Genomic DNA, 24,283 nt, shown 5'->3' on the forward strand with positions numbered 1-24,283 from the left:
CGCCGCTTCGAGGAGCCGCTGCCCGCAGTCAAACAGCGGCCGGAGCATGCCGTGACGGCACTCTCTCGCCTCGCCAGCGAGCACAAAGGTCAGACTTGGTCAGGTGACGTCAATACGCTGACGTCGGAGGGTGCCAGGCGTACGCAAGTCAGGGTGGGGCGTCGCGCTTAGGTACGGGTCACACGGTCCCTTACGCTGACAGGAATGTGGATATATCGCGCCGCCTGTGCGCTGGTGACGCACGGTTGGAGAGATTCACTGGAACCTGCGCTCCTCCCGGCCTACGTGCACTTGGCTTTTCCTGCCCAGTGATCTGTCGTTGCCTGCTGACGGTATGCTCTCGAAGATAGGGTCCAGACTAAACAGCGGGACCCGTGCGACATGGACTGTAAGCTTTCAAGTGCGCAATATGATGGGCTAAATAAATAGGCTTCAAGGCGACTATAGGCTGCTCTTCTACTCCAACAATAGCAAGAATATTGCTCAGGAAGACAAAACTGACAATGATAGAACGAGCCTCACATCTTTGGATCAGAGTTTGACAATGGAAGGCACTCCATGCCGTAAGTTGTGACAAACACTTTCATATTTTTGCCATATTTTCGTCGTGATCCCAATGATGTTCAGACATATAGGTACACTAGTTGGAATTTTTAGCTGCAACAGTTGGAATTCTTTGTTCTGGTAGTAATTGACCTTGGGTATGCTGGATGGTACTTGTTAAACAACATTGTGAAGCAAGCGTTGCCTTTATTGACAAAACTCGCCTTTGCAAGTCATGCTTTATAGCGATAGAGAACAGTAGGAGAGAGCGAGAAGGAGAGTGAGAGTGAGAGAGGAGAGGAGGAGAGAGAGAAAGAGAAAAAGAGATCCCTCTGGCTCCAACTTTGGAATAGGATGTGCTTTGTCTCCTTCTTCCAACTTGCGACGGGGGTCTGGGTAACTTAAATGACCAGGTGTGTTTGTACTCCAATCTTCTGTCTGTGTGACATGAGCACTGACCGTTTATGTGCGGACGGGTTTGGTCCGCGTCACACAGCTATTTGGTTAAGGACCTCAGCCGGTTATAACTCATTAAGACGCCACCACACTTGGACCCCACCAAGACTATTTCCGGTCACATCGTCACCTAACTTGGCGTCATAATGGCGTCATGGCGTCACCAATATGCCTAACTTGGCGTCATCTGTCCATGTGTTGTCTGAAGCCACTGCATATTACCTGATCATCGTTGTTTGTGGACCATTCCGTCGATCTCTCGCTGTCGAGAGACGCCTTTCGCCGCACGTCCATGGCGCAAGGTCAGCTGGGACGCACTCTGTCTCCATCTTCTGCAGGCCGACTGGGGCTCGGTATACCGGGAGGCGAAAATGGATCGGAAAGTGACAAAAATCATGCACGTGTGGTGGAGTGCGGTCGACGTGCAGCGTCCCTTAAGAGCTATAACCCTCGTCGTCGTTTGCAGTGGTCAATAACATAAACATTTCTGTCCTGCCGAAACCAACAACCCGGGCCGAAACCCAACTCCCGGTCTACCGGCGTCTTTGAAGCCGCGGCAAGGCCCCTTTGCGACGTCGAAGCTTGATATATTTCCGATACCCTGCTCACAGGCCATGCCGGTTTCTTGTGAAGCAGTGACAACTTCGCTTTCCAGCCCACGAAGGGAGGAGTGGCGCCGAGGTGGACCTGTCCATAGCATGGTATTTGGTTTTCGTCAGCCCATGTATCGCTGCCGAAATGGCAGCGAAACCCTTGGCCCTGCCACCTGGAGTGCCATGACTGCTGCCAGTCTAAGGCAGCATCACACTACTTTGCTTAAATTTTCGATTGCTACGGGTGGGCTGTCATCATCCAGGGTGAAAGGACGAAGCGGTGTGCCGCTGTATACGTTACTTAAATGTCTCCTTGTTCTAAGAAGCCACTTGCTCTATGCCATCAACATATCTGATGTCTCTTGTGTTTTTCCTGCCTTCTGGAATGTGGCCTCTGTCCTTCCTCATCACAACTCCGGTTCTCATGGTATCGCTAGTAATGTCAGGTACCACATTACATTTACCACACTACTAAGCTGTGGCGGTGAGTGCGTGTGTGTGGGTGGGGGGGGGGGGGGGGGGTTCGTGGAGTCGGCGTTGGTCCCACCGTCGCCGTCACCTTAATTGATCTGAGTCGTGTCTTCGATAGTGTCGACCAAGGCGTTCGTCTGGAAGCATTGGTATGACATCGATCCTAGGTGCTTCAAACAACCTGTCTTGCCGTTTGGCGGTAGGTGGTAAGAGGCGGTTGTCTCTTCCTTCTCCTGACTCACGGCACTCCTCCGATATCCCTAATCGGTCTTATCCCTCCCAGGACCACCGCGCTTGACATGCCAGCCTGCATCCGTCGCGGACGTCTGACATTCCACGCCGACGGTATCTAACTGCTGGACTGCTCTCATCCCGACCAATTATTTGATCATTATCACCAGCTTTCTTGTCGCATCATCACCTTTAGAAATCCCGGCACGAGGAAACCATCCCAGTGATCCTACTTCACATCCAACTGCCCAACATGAATTCCACTAAAGCAATGTCTCTCCTTTTCGGTACTCTACAGTCCCTAAACACCCTTATCATTTAAGCTTACCGTTGCTGGACAAAAAACAGCCCGCTCTCCGTCTGTGAAGATGCTGGGGGCGGCCATTAGCTCTACTATTTCCTAGGAGAAGAACGTACTGAATGCTGTCAAGAAGTGCTGTTCTCTGTATGAGATACGTCACCACCTCACGCCCCAAATCCGTAAGCTTATCCAGTCCCACGCCCCTCCCATGTGCTGTACTGCCTCCCGGTCTGTGGCGTGGCTGCGGTGTGTTACGTAAACAGAGCGCGAGGGGGCGTGAGTCATGACCAGGATCATCACTGGCGCTCGTCAGGGAGACTCCATGGCACCGTCGACTGGCAACGTCCTGGATTGCCGTGGCGTAAATGAGTGATCTAGGCACCCACTGTGCCAACCTTGCTGTGTGCAGGCCCCTTGAAGACTCGCGGGCTTCGTTGGCGGTCCGACCCATGTTCACCCCACGTACCGCTGTTTGCCAGCATGCCACCCGGACGGCAGCGGCGAGCGTCCTTAATGTCCGCTATCCGATTGTCGGTGGCACGCAGGACCTCCTAGTGTCGCGGAACCGCCTGCCCCCGACCACCACCGCCAATCGAGTCCGTAGGGAAATAGAAAAAAGATAAGTGTTTGTCTATGTGTCATGACATGTTTCGACGATTCGTTTTCACATTTTTGTAAGTTTTAGAGCTGGAAGGTGGTCACCTTTTTGACGCTGTACTACTCCACTATCAATTAAGTAGTGGGTAGTATTGAGTATATTATGAGTATTCATCTATACCTGTATCTATCATATGTATATGTATACATTTATATATATATATATATATATATATATATATATATATAATATATGTGTTCAGTCCAGCGGCCCTTTCGGAAAAACCTCCCCGAGGAGCATCCTGGATCCGCGCCTGGCGCCAACAATAACGCGGCGCGCCGGCGCAGGTCAGCTGGCGGCCGGCAGGTGGCAGCACGTCGGCTCCCTCCGGTGGCCGCGGCGGCCTGACCAACAGGCGCGGAGTGAGGGCCGCATGACAGGGCCGCCCTCTGGCGCACGCAGCTGTTGTCAGGGCCGCCCTCTGGCGCACGCAGCTGTTGTCAGGGCCGTGGGCTTGTCGCGCGCAGCTGTTGCCAGGGCCGTGGGCTTGTCGCGCGCAGCGGGCGGCAGTCCTCCCCTGACCACGGTCAGCGGTGGTCCCTGCGCAGGAAGCCGCTGCAGATGCTGCCAGATTTTCAGAGACCCTCGCACAAAAGCAGTGCAGCTCATAAGATAAACTTTGAAATTCATACGCGTTGTCTAACCCGATACGAATTTGTTGTTTCTGCTCTTGATCTATAGAGGTTGGTCTCAAAATGGAGTGGAAGTTGAACAGGCTCGTTCTGAGCACCAGCATAGAAATAAGAGCAAAACAATTGCCGGAAATTGCAACACTGGACGAGCAAAGGTTACCTTTGCGCTATGGTGTGCACTCAGACGACACAATGATCGCTGGAGCTGACTTCTACTAGCAAGTACAGGCCGTCCTGATATACTTAGGGTTGTACACAATATCAGCTTCAAGCGTCTGTTGGTTTGTATATGTCTTGTGTTTCATCTCCTCCTATCATTTTATTCCATCTCCTATATCTCCTCATAATTCTAATGTTTCACCAGTGCGTCAAATCTCGTTTCCAGGGGAGCTGACGGTCGTGGCACTGGGACCACTAACAAATATCGCCTTGGCTGCACGCATGGACCAGGAATTCATGACGAATATCAATGATAATCTACCTTATGGGTGGAAACTACACAGGTCAGACATATGCGTGTCTTCATTTATGATGTGATCCAACGTGTATGCATGAACTGTCACTGACTTTCTGCGCATTATGCGCTTGCACTGTCCCACCATCAGTGGCATTTATATGTGCCTTTACGATTTCACTGGGTAGCCAAAACGTTTTGGCTCTGCCTGGAGCTCGCTGTTTCGTCACCTTTGACGGCAGAAGAGGAGGATGGGAGGAGGGCCGGGACGGGCGGCGAGTCCTTTTGCTAAACTTGTGCCCGGCATACCAGAGCGAAACAAAACAAAAAAACAAGAAGCAGAACGACACAAAACAAAATTGAACAAAATAACACGGTTATGTGCGAAGCAGAAATCAGATGACGCATTCAGGTTCGACCATCTAAAATTTTGTCCAGCCGCCGGTTTACTTTTGTGACATGAATATTACATTGAATGTGAGTGAGTAAAGAGAATGCCTCACATTTAAGCATATTAACGCAAGTATGACACATGATGAAATAAACTCACTTAGAACTACTGGTAAACTTTGAAATGGAAAACACTGTTAGACGGCACGATGACTCTATTCAGTAAATGTGCTCCTCAATACGCCATTGTTGGATGACATCACGAAAAATTAGCGTGACGTTGAGGTGTTACCAGACTAGCCGTACCAAAACTGCCACCATAACACTCACGTGTGGTAGTTCAGTCTCCCGAGAGGTGGGCCGTGGCGGTGCTGGAAGTGTTTGCTAACCCAATATCCCCATGTGCTCGGGTGAACACCCTTTCTCGTGGTGTTCTTGCATATTTGTCCGTCAGTTTAATGCGTTTAATTGCATTCACATACTCAGTTATGACGCTTTTATTAAGTACTTTATAACAAGTCTCTTTTCCGTAATAACTAGCCCCTATGTCCAACTTCTTATACTATGTGCCACAAAACGTGATTCATTATTGAAACTTGCACAACCTGTTTAACATAGATTGAAAGCAATTTACGTCCATTATATCTGGAAATCGCGCCCACGAACCTCGGATATGAAGGATTCGACGATTACGTTCTTCTTGGTCTTGAACGCCGCGTGGCCAATGGGGTACTGGGTCTTGGATGATGTTTCTATGGTGTCATGCGTACCTGAGTGGCCTTGAAATATTCTGCGCGAAAAAGACAGTGCGGGCATGTAACATGTTTATTACGAAATAAAAAAATATGGGAGCCATTCAATGAGTTTTCAATTATTGCAGGTGCTGTACTTTAAATAGGTATGTACATGTGCTTACACTACTGAATAACCAGTTATGCCTCTCCACGCCTAACTAGTGACTACGAATACAACATCTTTGTTTTTTACAACCATCACATGCACTCGGGCAGATTTCCATAGTCTACATCACTGACACATGCTCACCTGATATTTTACTCCTTTTTCACCCATAGACCTATGCTTATAAAAGCCTCGGTTTGACCGATCGACTTAGGGGAGGAGTAGTATTTTAAAAGGAATTGTATTTGAACATATATAGATGACCTTAAGTCCTAGACTGTTGAGAACTTGTAGACTGGCAGAAGAGTAAATTTCGGGAGAAAAGTAGTTGAGGGCATGACTTTTCGGCGCTGGCCATCATCAGGTGGGTAAAGAGAGTAAAAGGAGTTAATCATGCACTAAGGATGTTTTCCCTCCTTTTCTCTTTCCTATCTTTATTAACGTGATAAGCCGAACGCCAAAAACGAATGTTTCCATCTACTCTTATCCTGATCTTTGCTCATCTACCAACCCACAAGTCTCCAAAGGCTTCCAGAGGGTCAATGTTGTTTAGGCTGAAGGTTATCTATCTATTCTTGCCTAGATTTATTATCGCCTTGCTATCTTCGCCGTGTGCCCCGAAATTAACTAGTGGAATTTATCAAACTGCTGTGTCCCTCAAGCAGTAACTGTCCCTTGGAATGATTCGTTTGGTATTATCCAGCATCACCTTCTTTGAAGCTCAGATAAGTTTATGAGAACTCTATCAGGTCATAGTTGCACCAATCAGTCCCCAGCGAACTTCTTCGGAAGAATGGATCGTGCCATTTATTGACGTTGGCTTTTAAAAACACTTGAAGTGCGTGATTCGAACCATAAAAACTGGTTCGTCGTCAATGAAGATTTGTCAAGAATATGCTCCGCCTTCTCAGCGACGTACTGGCTTATCTTTTCCTGGGGCAAAGACCACTCCTCAAACTGCGCAGATCCAGCTCCGTCATTGTTCTCTTTGTTGAAACCGCTCTAATCCGCTGAACTGAAGAGCTGACCTGGCTTTCGGGCACCGGCAAACAGTCGGTATTCTTTGATAATCTGATTCGACACTTTATGCAGAGGGTGATCCCCTCTCGAATCCTCGTTCATCTTCACCGTTTCACGCATTCCCACAGACGATCCGATGCCTGCCGTACGTTCACGAGGATGTGTCTCTTATGGCTGTCATGCGGTGTTTCAACAAAATATAAGAGCAATGGTGTAGTCAAACGTACATCCAAAAGAGGCCTCTACACATAGTTGTATTTCACTTTTTTGATCGCCCGCATGTCTACTTTGCGCGAGCCACTCCATGGAGTTCGTACGAAGGTGATCCCTTTATTTTGATCCGGCTTGTCCGGGCGGCCGGCCAACCTCAACCGGCCCAGGGTTTACAGAACGTGACCTTCGCGCGCGAGATAATAGCCTCTCCTGGTTCCTGATACTAGAAAATCGTCCGTCATACGCAATGGTGGTTGACAAATATTGAAACAATGGTGTGGTGTAAAAACGCATGGCCATGTACTTTTTATAACGGCACGTGAATGAAGTACACGACCATGTGTTTTTCACTGACTAGGGCTCTAGTGCACGGGCTCTGGTGTAGTTCAGAAGGATAAATGGCATTTGATTGCAGAATAAAAACGTTTTATTGATGTCACTGTGTTGGGTTAGTATGAATTGTGGTCTTTGGCTGCCATCTGCTTCATTTGGCATAGTAACCGTATTTGTAAAACAGCAGTTTTGGAACGCAATGCACGTACGTGCCTGGGTGTAACCATTGTGGGGAGGGAGAAATGTCACCTACAATGTTCCGAAAATGGCATTTTCCCCCGACCTTCGCCAGCAAAATGCACCTTTCGCATTTTTACATCTAGAGTAATGTCTCTTTAGTGGGTGTTCCTCCCTTCCCCCCCCCCCCCCCCCCTCCCCTCACGCCCACTTCATCCTGATTTGTCCACCAATCCCAGAGAAAGGGTTACGCCCATGTGCAAATATGCAGAACATTTGCCTTTTTTCATCGGGTGATATCACGCGCAAACGATGGAAATGTTATATGTCATGAGATTTCATATTCTTGACCTTAAGCTATGATAAGATTCATCCAAGTGCCAAAATCTGAGTTCCCAGTTCATAATGACTAAAAACTAGCAGCTCAATGCCTGTCTAATTTATATCAGGCATGAGTCGCAAAATTCCTTAGCGAAACGTCACCAATGTTTAATCACATTCGCTTATTTCGTACGGGTGGTCCATGAGCTATCCATGAATTTGGGCCAACGTACTCATCAAGACCTTTATGTGGATACGTGGCGGGGCTTTAAAGGAAAAAGTACCTTTGGTTTGTAAATGTATGGAATAGATTTGAGTTATTGTGCCTAGAATTCTTGTCAACATTGTTTCTACTATGGGTAGCTAGCGGTAGCTATGGCCAAAACTTTGTACATCTTATAAGCTCAGGGCTCAAGCGCCCGTCGACATGTGATGGAGTATATCAAAGGTCAAATTGCGCAACCATTTACTTTAATGCGGTGGCGTGAGGCTACCTGAGGTCAGTGCATGACCTCCTATGACATTTTCCGAATCATTTCGCACAAGCTATCGTCATGGTAAGAAGACAAAATTTACGCACTGTGAAAGGTTTGTAAAAACACTGCACGGTCCCGAAAACATGACCTAATACAACCTTGACGTTTAATGATGCTCATGCCAACAATGATGGTTGCTATTACTCGCGATATAACGGGATTTATAGGGCTTTGTCTTAGTTTCCTGGATTTTACTTGGCTTCGCCTAGGATACTATGAAGTGGTCGCAAGCATTGATCATCTGCATGATCAATGCACGAAGCACATGAATTCCATCATCTTGCAAACTTGCATTGGCCTTCAGCAAACCGGGCCGTAACTGCTGAGAGGATATATCACAGCAATTATTACGATGCATGATGGTGAGCGGTTGACGTTGTTTCCAATAATAGCTGAAAATATATTTTAATGATTGCTTGAAATATTCGTTTATCTTTTACGTCCTGGCATATTGACGGTTGGTTATTTTTAGCGCACACGTCACGATACCAAAAAAGAAGGTCGATATTTATTTTTTTATTGATATCAAATACAGCCAACTCACACCTTTAACATCATCCAACAAGAAAATTTGGTTTACAAAAGGGTAAACATGCGTCGTGGACCACCGAATTTTTCAATGCCAAGTCTCGCAAACGAAACAATTTACCAATGCCCTGACACGACAGATAGTTGAGATTAGCAAGCTGTCAAATGACTAAGACCGAACTTATTTACACTCTGCTGCAGCGACGTGCAGAGCGATTCGGGAGATCCGCCGAAGAAGAAACAGGGAGCTGCATGGCATGCAGGGAGCCCTTCCTCCCCCCCCCCCCTGTCATGCACCTGCGCCAGTCGAGACTTTTACGTTTCCATGTGTTGTGGTTAAAGCCGTCCGTGGTCACACCTAGCCGGTGAATTCCGCGTCCTTTACTAGTGTGAGCGCGCGTGCGAAGCTGCCGCTGCCCGGCAGGCCTCGGCAACGTGAAGCCGTCCGGCGAGTTCAACTTCGTCTGCGACCCGGAGGCGGCGAACATCGTGCTCGCGTCCGTGCGCCGACCCATCTTAATCGCCTCGTGGGAGGTCTGCCTCAACCACGGCCTCGACATGGTCAGTCATACCCGCACACGGCCTCGACATGGTCAGTCACGTCCGCACACGGCCCCGACATGGTCAGTTACGCCCGCACACGGCCTCGACATGGTCAGTCTCGTCCGCACACGGCCTCAACATGGTCAGTTACGCCCGCACACGGCCTCGACATGGTCAGTTACGTCCGCACACGGCCTCGACATGGTCAGTTACGCCCGCACACGGCCTCGACATGGTCAGTCACGTCCGCACACGGCCTCGACATGGTCAGTCACGTCCGCACACGGCCTCGACATGGTCAGTTACGCCCGCACACGGGCCGTGTGGCCTCGCTCGTAAGTGCATGAATGGCTGAACAATCGGCTGCGGGCTTCACGGTGCGTGTCAGGTGACCTTTTCCTTTGGACGCTCGCCTGCCTTCGACGCCCCACACAGGCCATGCTGCTAGATTTGCCGGTATCACGAATGATCACAGTGTAAGCCACGGCATGCATGAAAATGCAGATCGCATGCATAATGGCCTATGACATAGCGTTTCAGATAGCCACTTAGGAGTCGGATGCGTGCTGTTTGTGAAGGGTTCATGTGAAACCACCGATTAGCGCGATTTCTTCTCGACCGTGTTGCCATCACGTGCCGTTACTAATGGCAGCAATGGATTTCGCCCGTAGATACACTTTGCACCTTGTATAACACCTTGCCTTTGCACTTTGTACTTTGTATGACTGTATTTGAACCAAACATAGCAACTGTTGAAATCAAACAAAACCGAGACATGACATGGGTAGCACCGTTGTCAACCTCTGGCGCTTCGATGGCAGATCCAGTGCAACAACGCATGGAAAGCGATAATCCCGTGTGGACCGGGTGGAGCCGCCATTTAAATCGAGACTCGACGATGCCACCCGCTGTCATACTATCGAAGTCCTGGGGTGTGAAGATCGTTCAATGCGCCCGTGATATCTTGTCACACCTGGCTGCACACTTCTTCCGTCACAATCTAGCTGACGGGCGGCTGGAAGCCGTGCGAAAGTGTCTAGTCATCTCCGCCCCTCTTTTTGCCGCCATGATGACCGCCATGTCTCTTGCAACCATGACAACGACGGCGACCATTGTCATCATCATCATCATCGTCGTCGTCATCTCCGCCTCGTCTCTTTCCACCACGACGACGGTGGCCATTGTCATCATCATCATCGTCATCGTCGTCACCGCCTCGCCTCCTTTTGCCGTGATGCCGTCTGCCACCGTCATCATCATCATCATCATCATCATCGCCATCATCATCGCCATCATCATCACCACCGCCTCGACGTCCCGATCTGCAGCAAGTCTGAATGCATCCGTACTTGCTGCCCTTTCTGGGACAACGCGTGCAAGGATGCGTTTTGCCCCAACATGAAGATGACCCTGCAAAAAGAACGGAATGTGGATAAGACCAAACGTGTGTCGTCAACAGATGTGACCTTTGTAACGTTCAATCTAGATCCATAAAACTCGATATTAAGCAGTAGATAACACATAAATGTAGGTGTAGATATACCACCTTTTGTCACACCTACAGATCATGGCGAGGGTACCCATAGTGCAGTGGTTAAACAGCCTGCGAAACCAAGGGAGCAGGCTTCGAATCTCCGTGGTGCCCGCCCTTCCTGCTGGGGTGAGAGCCAGTCGGCCCCGTATAGCCTCAGCAGCTGACTGCGTCGCAAAGCCCCAATTGCACATAGACACCAGCCACAAGAAGAGCCGCCTTACCTTCGGCAGTTGCGGCCAGCGCTGCAACGACAAGCGCACAGACGACAAGCGCAAAGACGAAACGCATCGTGCCTGCCCGACGTTCAACGGTGCGGTGCCTTCGTCAGCACGGGCAACGCCTCTGAAATGTCTCGTCTTTTATACTGCCCTGAGGAAAAGGTCAGGAGCGTGACAGCTGTCGCACCGCGGCTGGCTGACGTGTATGCAGCCGACAGCAGTGGAGCCTTCATGTTGAACAGAAATCAGCCAACCTCGACTACGCTCAAACGTAGTGCGCTGCCACGCAATAGCTCAGCGACCTGCCAGCTACATGCATTGGTTCCCCAATGATCGCTAGGGCCCGACCCATGGTCGCCGCGTCACTGCGCCGCGTCAGGCGGTGGCGCTTTTGTGAAAATCGGTGGGATAAGACGGTTTTGTCGTAATGGCGCGAGGCAGGCCCGTTGTTTTTGTTACCATTTTCTGCATGTCAGCTATTTTTGACGCGAAGCTGCCGATATTTCAAGAGAATGTTCCACATTTGAAGATATTAAAGCAAGCATCAGATATGATGAAGTGAGCTTACTTACACGTTCAAGTGGAAATGGCTGCTCCAGACGACATAGCATCTCTGCTTAGTAAACATACTCCTTAATGCATGATTGTTTGGTTACATCATCGTAACTTGTACAACATTGATTTAAAGCTAATTGACGGCCGTTATATTTGAAAGTTGTGTTCACGAACGCCAGACACGACTCAGCAATCATACTTTATCGGCCTCGATCGTTGCTTGGCCAGTGGAATAACAGAATTTTAATGACATTATTATGGCATCATGGGTGTCTGGGTGACCTTGAAATAGTCTCCCCGAAAAAGTTTGCACATTTTCGCGGACACGTAGCTCAGAAACTAGAGGGGTTTGGGTCTCAAGAAGGGCAGGACATGCACCGAATAATCTTCAAGATGGCTCTGTCTGTTCTAAACCCCATGCAAATATGAAATGCAAATGTGAAACACTTCCTTCAACATGAGCTGTAATGAAGATACCTTTTCTGGCGTGATGCCGATATGTGCATGCTTAAAAAAGGATCTCGTCCAAATCTTGTCATTAGATGGATCTAACCAGTGTCTGCGCTAAACAGTGTTTGTTGTATGAGCCCCAGCTCCACCACCCGATCGCAAAATATCGGGCCAACTGCTGCAATGCTCAGCACTCCAATGCCCAGCGCGGTCCGTGCTGCCCTCTCACGTCACCTGACCTTTAACACAACCGCGGACACCGACCGGAGGCCATCCCAGTTGGCTATTTGAGCTACAGTCCTTTTGACCAGAAATGATCATTTCAGGGCTATGAGATAAAGGAGGATGGATAACGGTGGGGCAGGACTGCATGCGCCTGGGGGGGGGGGGAGGGGGGGGGGGGTCAAATCGCTTAGCCGTGGCCCTCGCAGGGACCCGTCTGCGGGGGTGCGCTCGGCGCCCGATTGCGGTCTCCCTCCCGGGGCCTCTCGGCTCGCTCATGGCTGACGCATGCAGCCTGCCCGAACATGTAGGGCGTCGCTAGGAAGAAGGATGAAGCGAAGATAGAATAAGGGGGTCCGATGTCCATCCCAGTCCAAAAGAGAGCGCCTAGACTGTGCTTCACATTTGCATAGGGTTTTCAACTGAAATAGACATACTGAAGATCATTCGGTGCAATTCAAAGCTCTGCCCTTCCTAAGACCTAAAACCCTTTAGTTTCTGAGCTATACATCCGCGAAGATGGGCATACTGTCTCGTGCAGGCTATTTTAAGGTTACTCAGATGGCCGTGACGCCATAATAACGCCATTAAAATTCTGCTATTGCATTGGCCGTGTGGCGATCAAGCCAAGAAAAATATGATTCATGAGTCGTTCATATGTGGCGTTCGTGAGCGTGATTTTTCTATACGACGCCGCCAATTGGCTCTCAATCAATAATATGTAAGATGCACTGACGAAATCAAACAATGACGCATTGAGGAGCATGTTTATGTAACAGAGAAATTGTGTTGTATAGAGCAGTCTTTTCCACTTAAAAGTATACCATTAGTTCCAAATGAGTTTACTTCATCACCCCTGGTGACTGTTTTAATATCTCTAAATGTGGAACATTTCCAGGTGCGTTTGTTAGTCCCTAGTTTCTCCCATTGAATAAACCGCCTGTTTCTCAGCCAGCAGATGTCACTTTTGTAGAGGAGCTTGCCCACATCAGTGATCACTCAGCTACCCTCTGAAAAGGCATTCACCTACTCGCCCGGTCGACCTAGGGCGTACACCTAATTCCCCTGTTAAAGGGAATGTTTCACATTAAAGGCTATTGAAACGAACACCAGATATGATGAAACAAGCTCACATTGAAAGATTGATATGCTTGTTAAGTGGAAAAGAGTGCCCCAGACCACACAATTCCCTGTTTAGCAAGTATGCTCCTCAATGTGGCGTGGTTTAATGACGTCATCGTACCTTACATAACATCAATTGAGAGCCAATTGACGGCTGTTATATCTGGAAAGTGCGCTCACGAACGCCAGATACGAACGCCTTCATAGTTACATTCTTCTTGGCCTTGATTATAGCATGGCTTATGGGTTGGTAGAATTTGAATAAAGTTAGTATGGCGTCATGAATGCCAAGGTGACTTTGGAATACGTTCCCCGATATGCCTTTCACCATCTACGCGGCGTATAGCACAGAAACTAGAGGGGCTTAGGTCTTAAGAAGGGCAGAATTGTGGACAACACCGCAAGTTCTTCAAAATGGGTATTTTGGTTCAAAACCCCATGTAAATGTGGGACGCTCCTTTTAAGGGTGCGTGGACTCACCCTTCCCGGTCGCACCCGGCGTCATATTTCTGAGGAGTTCTTGGCGTAAGTGGGGATGCTGCTGAAATCTCTTGGATGTTTCGTGAACTACAAAAATGAATTGAAAAAGATTTAGCTAACAACCACCCAATTCAGTGTGATTGTAGTTGCTGCTTGGCAGACATGGCATGAAGAATGGGTTTTTGAATGTGTATGATGGCTACCTGTTCAAATTTGATGTTCAGCAACGTATTTTATGATAAGGAATAACATTGTTGCAGTTCGTAGCATTGCCATTGAACAACAAGTACAGAGGCCGTAACGAGGTAAGGAGTCAACAAAATTGTTCAACCGCCCACACTAAGTTAGAATGTTGGTGATATGCAACAGAAAATTGAATTAAATATATTTGATGACAATAGTGTAGTTCTATACCCGGTGAAAGTTTGGTCAAGAGCTGGTGGCTGTGTTTGGACTTGTTCAGACTTGTATATTTTCCATTGGCTTTACATTAGCAACAATCCCGACTTGAACCCACATTGCCACGAGTGACGGAGTGACAACGCAGGCGCCAACTTAGCTATCGGGGCAGACAAATTCCGCCATCGATTTAGACGTCAGTGTCTGGATACCATCAAGTGCTTGATTCAAAGCATTCACGTCATCGCACTGTGGTATGTTCTATTGCATAAGCTTTCATTATGTTGAAGTAAAGCTCCTTTGACCGCGCGCAACGCATGGCTCGTGTCTTATCGACAGTTACTTCGAGACACCCCGGCATTGAAGAGACCTTGCAGTATGTCCAGCAATGATAAACAATGTAACGGTTCAACGACATGTCAGTCGTATTACGATGCAGGAGATATATCTGTCTTGGCACACGACGGCGCGCACTGGCACGATACAAAACAGACCGCGCACGGCACAACCATGGCGGCGAAGACACAACTGCCCCCAGGTCTGGCACTTGTGTCACCCTCGACGGGCCGCATCGGGACGAATAGACCACGGACACAACTGCTCCCAGATCTTGCGACACGTTGTCACGCTTCAGTGCCCCGTAATATGATGAAGGAAACCCATTTTATGTATCGATTCCAATAAGGTGTCAAAACCTCAAATGACGCGCAACCCAGCCAGGCTACAGTTGATGTCAGGAATGTCATGCACAGGCCATGTTGATAACGATCTGTATACCAACCGAAGAGTACCAGCATGCCCCATACAGCAGTGGTATCCTTATGCACGACCTGTTGTTCACCTGGTATTGATATATACATAATGTAAAGACAAGTGTGTCCTGATTTCATCCGCTCATAACATAAAAGTGGCAAGTCACGATAACAAATATATTCACGCAGAAATTCACCGAACCATGGATATTTGTATCATGTATCTTAAACACCTCGTCATCACTTAGAGAACTCTTTAGAGCAAGAATTCCAGGTGAGCCCCCCCCCCCCCTCCCCTCTCGTAGGAGGCAGATGTCTGTGCGCCTTGCCAGCTCACCGACAGCCTTTGCGCTCTTGTTAGCTGTGATTGTGCCTGCCTGCTGGCTGGTACCCTTTTTAGATCACCGTGGCTCTGAGGGCTCTTCCTGTGGACCCGGCATTTCGGTAACCACCATATAATATAGAGGTAACCACCACATAACCACCATATAATATATAATATGAAGGGATCAGACCCAGAGGGTGAGCCGACCATGGGTTGCCAGTCCTGCAGCTGATGATGCGGGCTGCAAAAATGTCCCTCAGCCATGTCAAGCCTGCCTTCGGCCTGTGGGGATTCCCCACCACGCTGGCACCTCATGTTCTCCACTTTACCCGGATCCCCAGCTGTCTCCAGAAGCGCTCCAGCATGTCGATTGGCCGTGGCCGTGTGGCCGTCTGGACACTGGAAGAGAGGAGCGCAATGTGGCCGCTCGAACTCATGGAGCATCAGGCCGTGTGGCCGTCTGGACACTGGAAGAGAGGAGCGCAATGGGGCCGCTCGAACTCATGGAGCATCAGGCCGTGTGGCCGTCTGGACACTGGAAGAGAGGAGCGCAATGGGGCCGCTCGAACTCATGGAGCATCAGGCCGTGTGGCTGTCTGGACACTGGAAGAAAGGAGCGTAATGGGGCCGCTCGAACTCATGGAGCATCAGGCCGTGTGGCCGTCTGGACATTGGAAGAGAGGAGCGCAATGGGGCCGCTCGAACTCATGGAGCATCAGGCCGTGTGGCCGTCTGGACATTGGAAGAGAGGAGCGCAATCGGGCCTCTCGAACTCATGGAGCATCACGCTGTTACCTTCGGGCTGTGCAGCGGGCTCTCCAGCAGCTCTGTCTGCCAGCTCCGAGGCCCAAAGCCGGCAGTTTTGTGTATTAACTGCCTCCTTCAGGTGAAGGTGATATCGTCGCTGAACTGGATGTGGTTACAAAAGGATTAGCTTCTTCCTCGGTCTTCAGTCAGCTGCCAAATGTCATCCGCTGTTCATTAGTGGCTTCTGTCAGCTTCTACTGGGTAGTCGCCTTGAAGGGAAATGCTAGTTTTTGGTTGTGTGACTGGTGTCAACTTCCTGAGCGATCTTCAAGATGACTTTTGATGGGTTGGTCATGCCTGACTTGACTTGCTCAACCCTATCTCCCTTTTTTGCGTTTGCTTCCGAGATAATTTTAGCGGCATCTTCTCAAGGTATCTTCATTGCATTTCTACCCCAGTACAGACCTGACTTTCATAATTTTTCTTGCAGGCGCAGACGTAGTTTTGTGCAGGTGGTGCTTTTGCGATCTTGGATCTCGCTGACCAATGTAACTCGGCATCTTCTGCTTTTTGCCCCGCGCTGAGCGGCGCATGATGCTAAGCGTGCCTGGGCCACATAAAAAGCTCCATGGCACGTGTTATCTAGGGCCTTGGCGTTATCCAACAAAATGAAAATGCACGTGCTTATGCGGTTTTAGTTTCCATCATGTGCATATAAAATCGGACATGTACTTTCCACCCGGATGTATAAAAATAGCTCTTTTTTATCTAGTCCTGTATTTCCCTAGGGGATTGGCATAAAACGGAAAGTCGTATGGGCCCTCGGATCCAGAAAGTCACGATCTCTTATATGTATATTTTGGGGGGTATTAGAGGTGCTCCGCATGTAAGATATGTGGTTCTCTGGGATTGGCTGGCCATGGCTTTACCACTATAGTGTAAAGCCTAAAGATAACCAATGCATCGATACACAATATGGGGCAGAGTAAAAATTGACCAGAAAGGCTGATTATGCGCTATGCTTTCGAACTACCAGCCTTCAGTGTGGGGAAGGGTAGGGTGTCATTGATATAAGAGTTTTAGATAGCATTATGCATGTGAAAATACGCCTTCTCGGTAGGCATTAGTGGATAATTTGTATAGGCTCACAAGGGTCTTGTCATCCTGATCGCAACCTTCAAGGCTCCACGAGAACAAGGTGGAATTGAACACTAGCTCCTGTGTACTCTCCAGCTCATATGTTTGAGAAAATATTTCACTACCAACTGGTGTCGCCCGTAAGTCTTCCAGTGTTATGCTCGAGCCTTTTCACATAATCTCTTCTGGTCAACATTTCAGGTCAGTTGAACCAATGCAAGTCGCTAGCCCGAAATCTGCGTGCGGCTTCTGGTGCTTCCAATGAGCGATGCTGGCGAGGTCATATGGTGTCTTTCGACGTTCAAGCTCTGTCTATCGTTCCTCTAACCTGGTAGTCGACCCCATGTAAGCTCTACGGCGTCACCGGCAGCGCTGGAGGAAGGCCTGACCACCCGTGACCGGCAGGCGTGGAGGAAAACGGTGCTGGGCGCCGTCGACTCACCCGCGGCCCGCTTCTTCGAAGCCGCTGAGCGCGCCGTGCTTGAGGACCGCACCTTCGGCGACTGGATCACGTGCGACCAAGCAGCCGCCGCCATGCTAATCCGGCCCGAGATCGTGCTCAAACAGTCGACGCACCACGTGAGTTGGCAGCAGCCCAGACAGGGACTCTACGGAGAGAGAGGCTGGGGACAAGGCAGACGTTTTTGTAGACTCGTGTCGCAGTTAATGCGTTGTCGGAAGGGAAGCCCAGATCTACGCACCGCAACGGCGTGCGCAAAGGAACGCCACGGAATCAGACACCTTCGAACGCGGTGGGTGATAGGGTGAAGGAAACGCTTCAGATATACCTAATCGAAAGAATCGGCGGAGTTCATGTCGCGTTGTTCCCATCTATATTCTGGAATACACCGCACATCACCAGCAACGCATTCCAGCGGATATATTTTTTAGCATTATCCCGCATTTAAATGACTGTGCCGCAGCCACGCATCAGGGATGACATCACATGACGGCAATCACGCTGCGGAGAGGAGTGGCAGGATGTGTTCTGCACAGGCTGCAGCTGATCTAAATTGCACACACTGCCGGTGAAATACCGCACATGAGCAGATGACACATGCTGAGCGCAGGTCATTACACGCACCATACACTACCCCCGACGCCACGCCTGCCATTGATCTGTACGCGGCGACTTCAAAATTTTGGGAGGGTAGGTTGAGCACAACTCAAAGTGTTTCCCGACAAAGGTTCTTAACCGTTCCTAAACCGTGGTCAAAAACCGTGGGCCAAAAGGCGCTTTAATCGTTCTTCGTAATGTTTCCTCCGTATGCTGTGCGGGCGATGCCAGAACGCGGCGATGCTGCGTTGCCCATTAATGGGCTCTTAGGTGGAGTACGTTTTTTATGACATGAGTCGGTCCGTGCAGCCAGCCAGAGCATACGTAGAAGCGTCCCTCACCGGGTGATCTCATTGGTAACTGAGCTTGCACCATGCCCGCGCCAAGCCTGGCCGTTAGCGCACCCCCCCCCCCCCCTTCCCAGATGGAAGGCGTCCCGTCCTGCGTAGTCATGTGATCTCCGGTGAAAATACCTCGAAGGCTTCATTCTGAACCTTCAGACGGTGTTTTTCTCAACCCTGATTCGGCCTTTTCTCAAGGAAGGGATGATCAAACTCGGCTGCTATGTGTTCGGATGAACGATTGACTTTGATACGCTGGGTTGGATATAAGCAAGTTGTAGAGCAACGGTTCCCATCTTAAGCCCTAGCCGCAGATTCCCAAGATGTGACACGTCACCGCTTGCCACGCTTCCCATAGACTATACGCACGCTACTCAGGTGAAAGAGGAATTCTAGAAAGAGTACTAGGGTTAGTGAGAACGAAGCCGAGCGGCGTTAGCCATTGCAAGCAACACCAGGCGACTGGGGTTGTGCGGGCGAGAACGACCGTCATGAAAAATGGTTTCAAGTGTCTTTCAAAAGGAATTCGCACCTTTCAAAAGGAATTCGCACCCTTCAAAAATTAGACTGGGTGTATCATTTTCACAACTTTTAGGCTGTCATCTGGATGGATAAACAGTTCACGAAACACGAAAGTAAAGATTTTACGTTTAGTCTTCCTGTACCACCAGAGTACAGCAACATTTCACAGGGCTGTCAAGACCAATCCGTTTTTATCAATCTAAAAAACGTACCTGTGAAATATACTCCTAGACTATCTTTGAAATAAACGTTTTGATATCCTGGATAGTTCAAGAGACACTTTTCAGATGCGGCATACTTTTCGTCCATCCGTTGGCCACGGCTTAGTACCAGCCGTGGGGCCGACGCTGCGCGACCTATGGAGAGTGTGATGTTTGGCGTCGAGGTCTTTGCTGCTAAAATGTGCGAGCGCGCATGTTTAAAACTACGTAACATAATTTGCGTCAATAATCAAGTCTGACTGAATGCTGATCTTTTAAAAAAAAAACATGGGCTGGACATGTTAATACAAATGGCTCACTCATTTTGATCTACCTACAATCAATAATGGCGGGATCTCTAATATATCTGAAGAACACGGGTACGAATTTTGACGAAGCTTGTGAGCTCTGTCGGCTTGGAGAGAGTCCACTGGACCATTTGAAAAATGGAGAGCTCCGGCGATTTCCTCCATTCAGTCGTTTAACGAGCGATTCCTTCGGTTTAATAACTACAAAATTCGGGCAGAGTTTTTTTCGCGGTAGCTTTAGGCTTCCATTCCAATTACAGAGGGAACAAGTCTAAAAAATATGTTTATAAAAGAAATGCACGCTCGCATTTGAACAGTGGGCTACGTCTCACGTTTTTTTAGGGGGGATTTTCACTAGCAGGGGCCTTTTCAACCCTGTCCCCTTCACCCTTCTTTGCCAAAGCTCTGGTTGCGCGCCTGCTGCGGCGTACCACACATTATAGCTTTATGCTCCGTTACATCACATGCCGTGTAATCATCACACTTGTAGTACAACATCGAGCAGGCAAGACGTCCCAGAGCCCGAAACCGTTCCAGGAGCCACTGATGAGCTACCAAACACAGAGCGTTCCTCTCGCGGAGCAGGAGAACTTTGCCGTTTGAAGGGGGGGGGGGGGGAATGTCGTTGAACTAGCGGTAATAAACATACTGTCAGGAATGATCACGGGACGGGGGCCAACGCCAATCGCACTTTGCGCTCGTCGAACTGTCAGCTCATGGCAGCAGAGGTGACAGCATGTGACATTTGTAACGGTATGGCCTCTTGCCCTTTTGTCACTACGCCGCTAACGTGCAGAAATAAAGACCTTTGACGTGACTCATGCATTATCCTGTAGCGCCGCGAAAATCGTATTGCCTGTTATATCACATCCAGTGAGGCCGATGCATCTGTGAAGGTGTATCGCGTGGCATGTTTTGTGGTTTCTAACAATATCACGAGACCTTTAGAAACTTTTATAAGCGTGGCCACACTGGTTCGCATCGGGCTAATGTCACGGTATGAAACCGAGTTTGTGAGCTCAGCGTAGACAGGCAAAGTGTCTGCACATTATTCGAAGTCGTTGATCGACTATGAAGGGCTTGTGTGTCCGTCGTTTGTCACTGTGCTTCACGGAAAGGAACGGAAGGCGGTCACGGAAGGCTTGTCCGTCGTTTTGTCACTGTGCTACGGCGGTCACGGAAGGCTTGTCCGTCGTTTGTCACTGTGCTACGGCGGTCACGGAAGGCTTGTCCGTCGTAGCACAGTGGCAAGCGGAGTAGTTGTCCGTACGTAGCGCGGACAACTACTCCGCTTGATGAAGTAGTTTTCCGCGCTATTGACCTCGTTTTAAGCCGGACGAGCATACGATAGTCAGGCAGATGATTCCATCCCTAATACTGATACCTGGCTTCGTCTACTTCTATAACGAGCATACTCTCCCCTCTCTCTCTCAGTATACTCAGACGAGCATACGATAGTCAGATGATTCCGTCCCTAATACTGATACTTGGCCTCGTCTACTTCTATAACAAGCATACTCTCTCTCAGTATACTCAGACGAGCATACGATAGTCAGGCAGATGATCCCATCCCTAATACTGATACCTGGTCTCGTCTACTTCTCTAACGCGCATGCTCTCTCTCAGTATACTCAGACGAGCATACGATAGTCAGGCAGATGATCCCATCCCTAATACTGATACCTGGACTCGTCTACTTCTATAACAAGCATACTCTCTCTCAGTATACTCAGACGAGCATACGATAGTCAGGCAGATGATCCCAATCCTAATACTGATACCTGGTCTCGTCTACTTCTCTAAACGCGACATGCTCTCTCTCAGTATACTCAGACGAGCATACGATAGTCAGGCAGATGATCCCATCCTAATACTGATACCTGGACTCGTCTACTTCTATAAACAAGCATACTCTCTCTCAGTATACTCAGACGAGCATACGATAGTCAGGCAGATGATCCCATCCCTAATACTGATACTGGACTCGTCTACTTCTATACAAAGCATACTCTCTCTCAGTATACTCAGACGAGCTACGATAGTCAGGCAGATGATTCCATTCCTAATACTGATACCTGGACTCGTCTACTTCTCTAAACTGCCACGGTGCCGGGCACAATGACATGTGAGTTTCTGGACAGACTTAGACGGGTTGCCACGTCTCCAGGTCTTACTTTGAGTCATCATTGCGTGGCATGCCGCCATCGTAATGTATTGTATTGCTCTTTATCAAGTCGTTCCCGCATATTAGGCCTTTCTTAGACCTTCGTTAACAGGTACATCGACAGTCACAGGGCGACAAGCGTAAACGACACGAGGAGACATACACGAGGTTAAAAATGGCAGTTGCTTTGAATAGTGTCATGGAAACAGGACTTAAAAGAAGAAGATAAGCCCGCGATGTCATTGGTGATGACACGCTAGTTGTAGATAGGCGCAGCTTGGTAGGCATTTGCTCGCTTTCCAAGTTTGTTCTTTGGGGCGAGAAAGAGATACATGACTAGATTGGCGCGTACTGGGTTCGGTCTTTTTCTGGTTGTAGGATAGCTGAGAACGTAAAATCTATGGCTCCCCGTTTGTCAATACTTTGTGTACGAGGCATATATCGAAGAAGTCGTAAACGTTTGGCCACTAAGCCAGTCAAACCATCGTGGAACATCCGACACACGGTCAAATCTATGTCGCCCGGGGACACCCTGGCTGCGAAGTTAAAGACTTCTTCTGCAATTCTCACAACAGCTGTGCAGTTCCCGCCCCCATGAAACTTGAGGCGGGTACGCACATGGGAGAGAACACGAGCGGGTCAAGACGCGTAGCATGAAACAATTGGCAGATAACAGGTGGCAGGCAAGGTTTTGTCATGCCGAACGGCAGACTGTTTCAGATGTGGCCCGGTGAGTGTGAATCATGTACTCACGTATCCAGTTTACTAAGTCAGTTTGTGAGAAGCAGTGCGAGCCATGTGAGCCATGCGCTTTTCCCCCCCGACGGGTTACCTTTGGAGTCCAGTTGAGTACGAGTGCATGTAGTCTTTGTCGTCTGGTTACACCACTTTTAAGGTTATGGTTGCGTACCTGGTCTTCTAAGCTGTGTGCGAGGGTCGAGCAGTCATCTACGTGGGTGACATTGTGTACACATCTATGCAAACAGCAGGCGGCTGGACTGCTTGTGAATGTATTGCTCTTTACCGCACGGCCGTCGAGCAGGTCACGCAGCTGCCACCGTTGAGGGAGAAAAAGTGCGTTGCCGTCTGGTAGGGGGACGCTGGAGGTGTTGCTGTGATCGTAGACTGTGCATTGCCGCGACCACCGCTTCAGTGACCTCAGGTCGCAGGTGACTGCTTACATCTGCGCCGCAGGCCACGGTGGAGCTGCATGGGAAGCTCACTCGCGGCCTGATGGTGGTGGACCGGCGCAGCTGGAGCGAGCCCACAGCTCTTGGCAGGAACGTCACTGTGATCGAGGCTCTCGACCTCGAGCTCTACAAGAAGATGCTGCTCGACGCGTTCGGCCATCCGGGGGTCGTGTTCTGAGGCCGCGCCGCCGCCGCCGCGCCGCCGCCGCTACCAGTGGTCAACGTTTGACCATGGCGGATAGGATAAGCATGCCACCATTAAGGTCAATAGTCCGGTGTCCTCCAGGTGGTAAAACGTGCATACTACGGTGTCGCCAAATATATCAAAAATGCCACGCCGAAGAAACGCGGGGACACTTATGAGAACAAATAAAATTCCGCATATTCCCCCTTTGTAGCGAGCTGGAGTCAACCCACAGTGGTCGAAGCTGCATTGCTGCCCATGTTAACGATCCGCAGCGGTCAAGTTAAGCCTTGTGTTCGGCAAAAGACGCTTAGGTGACGCTTGTGATCGTTATCGCACATTCGTTGGCATGTTGGGGAGATAATGCGTGAAATGAAACTAGTGCATCTCAATATATTCTGATTATTCAGTACGTAGAACTGGCACTCTGACAATATACGGTGTTTTATTATTGACTATAAACAAACATTTGGATGAACTTATATTTTGGAATGTAATGTATTTAATAACATGGAAGCGGTTTTGTGAGGTTGATTCAACATAGCATCCAAAGACCAACAGGAAATGAGATTAAACTGACGCACAGTGTGCACATGCCACAGTTATACGTCATCAGAACGACAGCCGAACATCATGCTCTGCCACCATCAATCGCATGAATTTCACGGTGCTTCGATCGAGCGCAAATGAAGCCGTACCAGTTCTCCTCCCTGTTTACGGAAGCAGAGGCCTCCGTCACCACCCTCACCGAGCTGTCTCCAGCTTGTGTGAGAACGGGATGCGGTCTCATCTCAGCGGCTGGTGGGGCTACGCGCTGATAGCCTCCTTCGACACGCTCCTGTTCAGCAGCACCTCCGCGATCTCTTCTCGCGCAAGGTGATCACCTCTCGTCGTAGCGAGCAGGCTTGGAAGTTGACTTGCAGCAAAGCCGGGAGCTTGACGGGCTTCCTCTGATCTCTCTCTCACGTGCCTTTCGATTGTCAACATGTGTGTGAGCCAGCTCGTTCACGAAATGTCCGAATATGGCTCGCTCTGCAGCAATACGGCGCGCTGTCGTTCTCGAATATGGCTCGCTG

At 49.3% G+C, this 24,283-nt stretch overlaps 1 protein-coding gene across 1 annotated transcript; it reads left to right on the forward strand.

The window, feature by feature from the left end:
* The first annotated feature begins 4,366 nt into the window (after positions 1 to 4,366).
* Positions 4,367 to 23,616, forward strand: LOC119101980 (uncharacterized protein C1683.06c-like). Its single transcript, XM_037225385.1, has 4 exons — positions 4,367 to 4,388; positions 9,182 to 9,318; positions 17,647 to 17,820; positions 23,028 to 23,616. Exons 1-4 carry the CDS (start codon positions 4,370 to 4,372, stop codon positions 23,199 to 23,201), a joined length of 504 nt encoding a protein of 167 aa, XP_037081280.1. The 5' UTR covers positions 4,367 to 4,369; the 3' UTR covers positions 23,202 to 23,616.
* Positions 23,617 to 24,283: the final 667 nt, after the last annotated feature.

Source organism: Pollicipes pollicipes, unplaced genomic scaffold (genome assembly GCF_011947565.3).
Source record: "Pollicipes pollicipes isolate AB1234 unplaced genomic scaffold, Ppol_2.1 Scaffold_5232;HRSCAF=6181_pilon_pilon_pilon, whole genome shotgun sequence".
Lineage (NCBI taxonomy): Eukaryota > Metazoa > Arthropoda > Thecostraca > Pollicipedomorpha > Pollicipedidae > Pollicipes > Pollicipes pollicipes.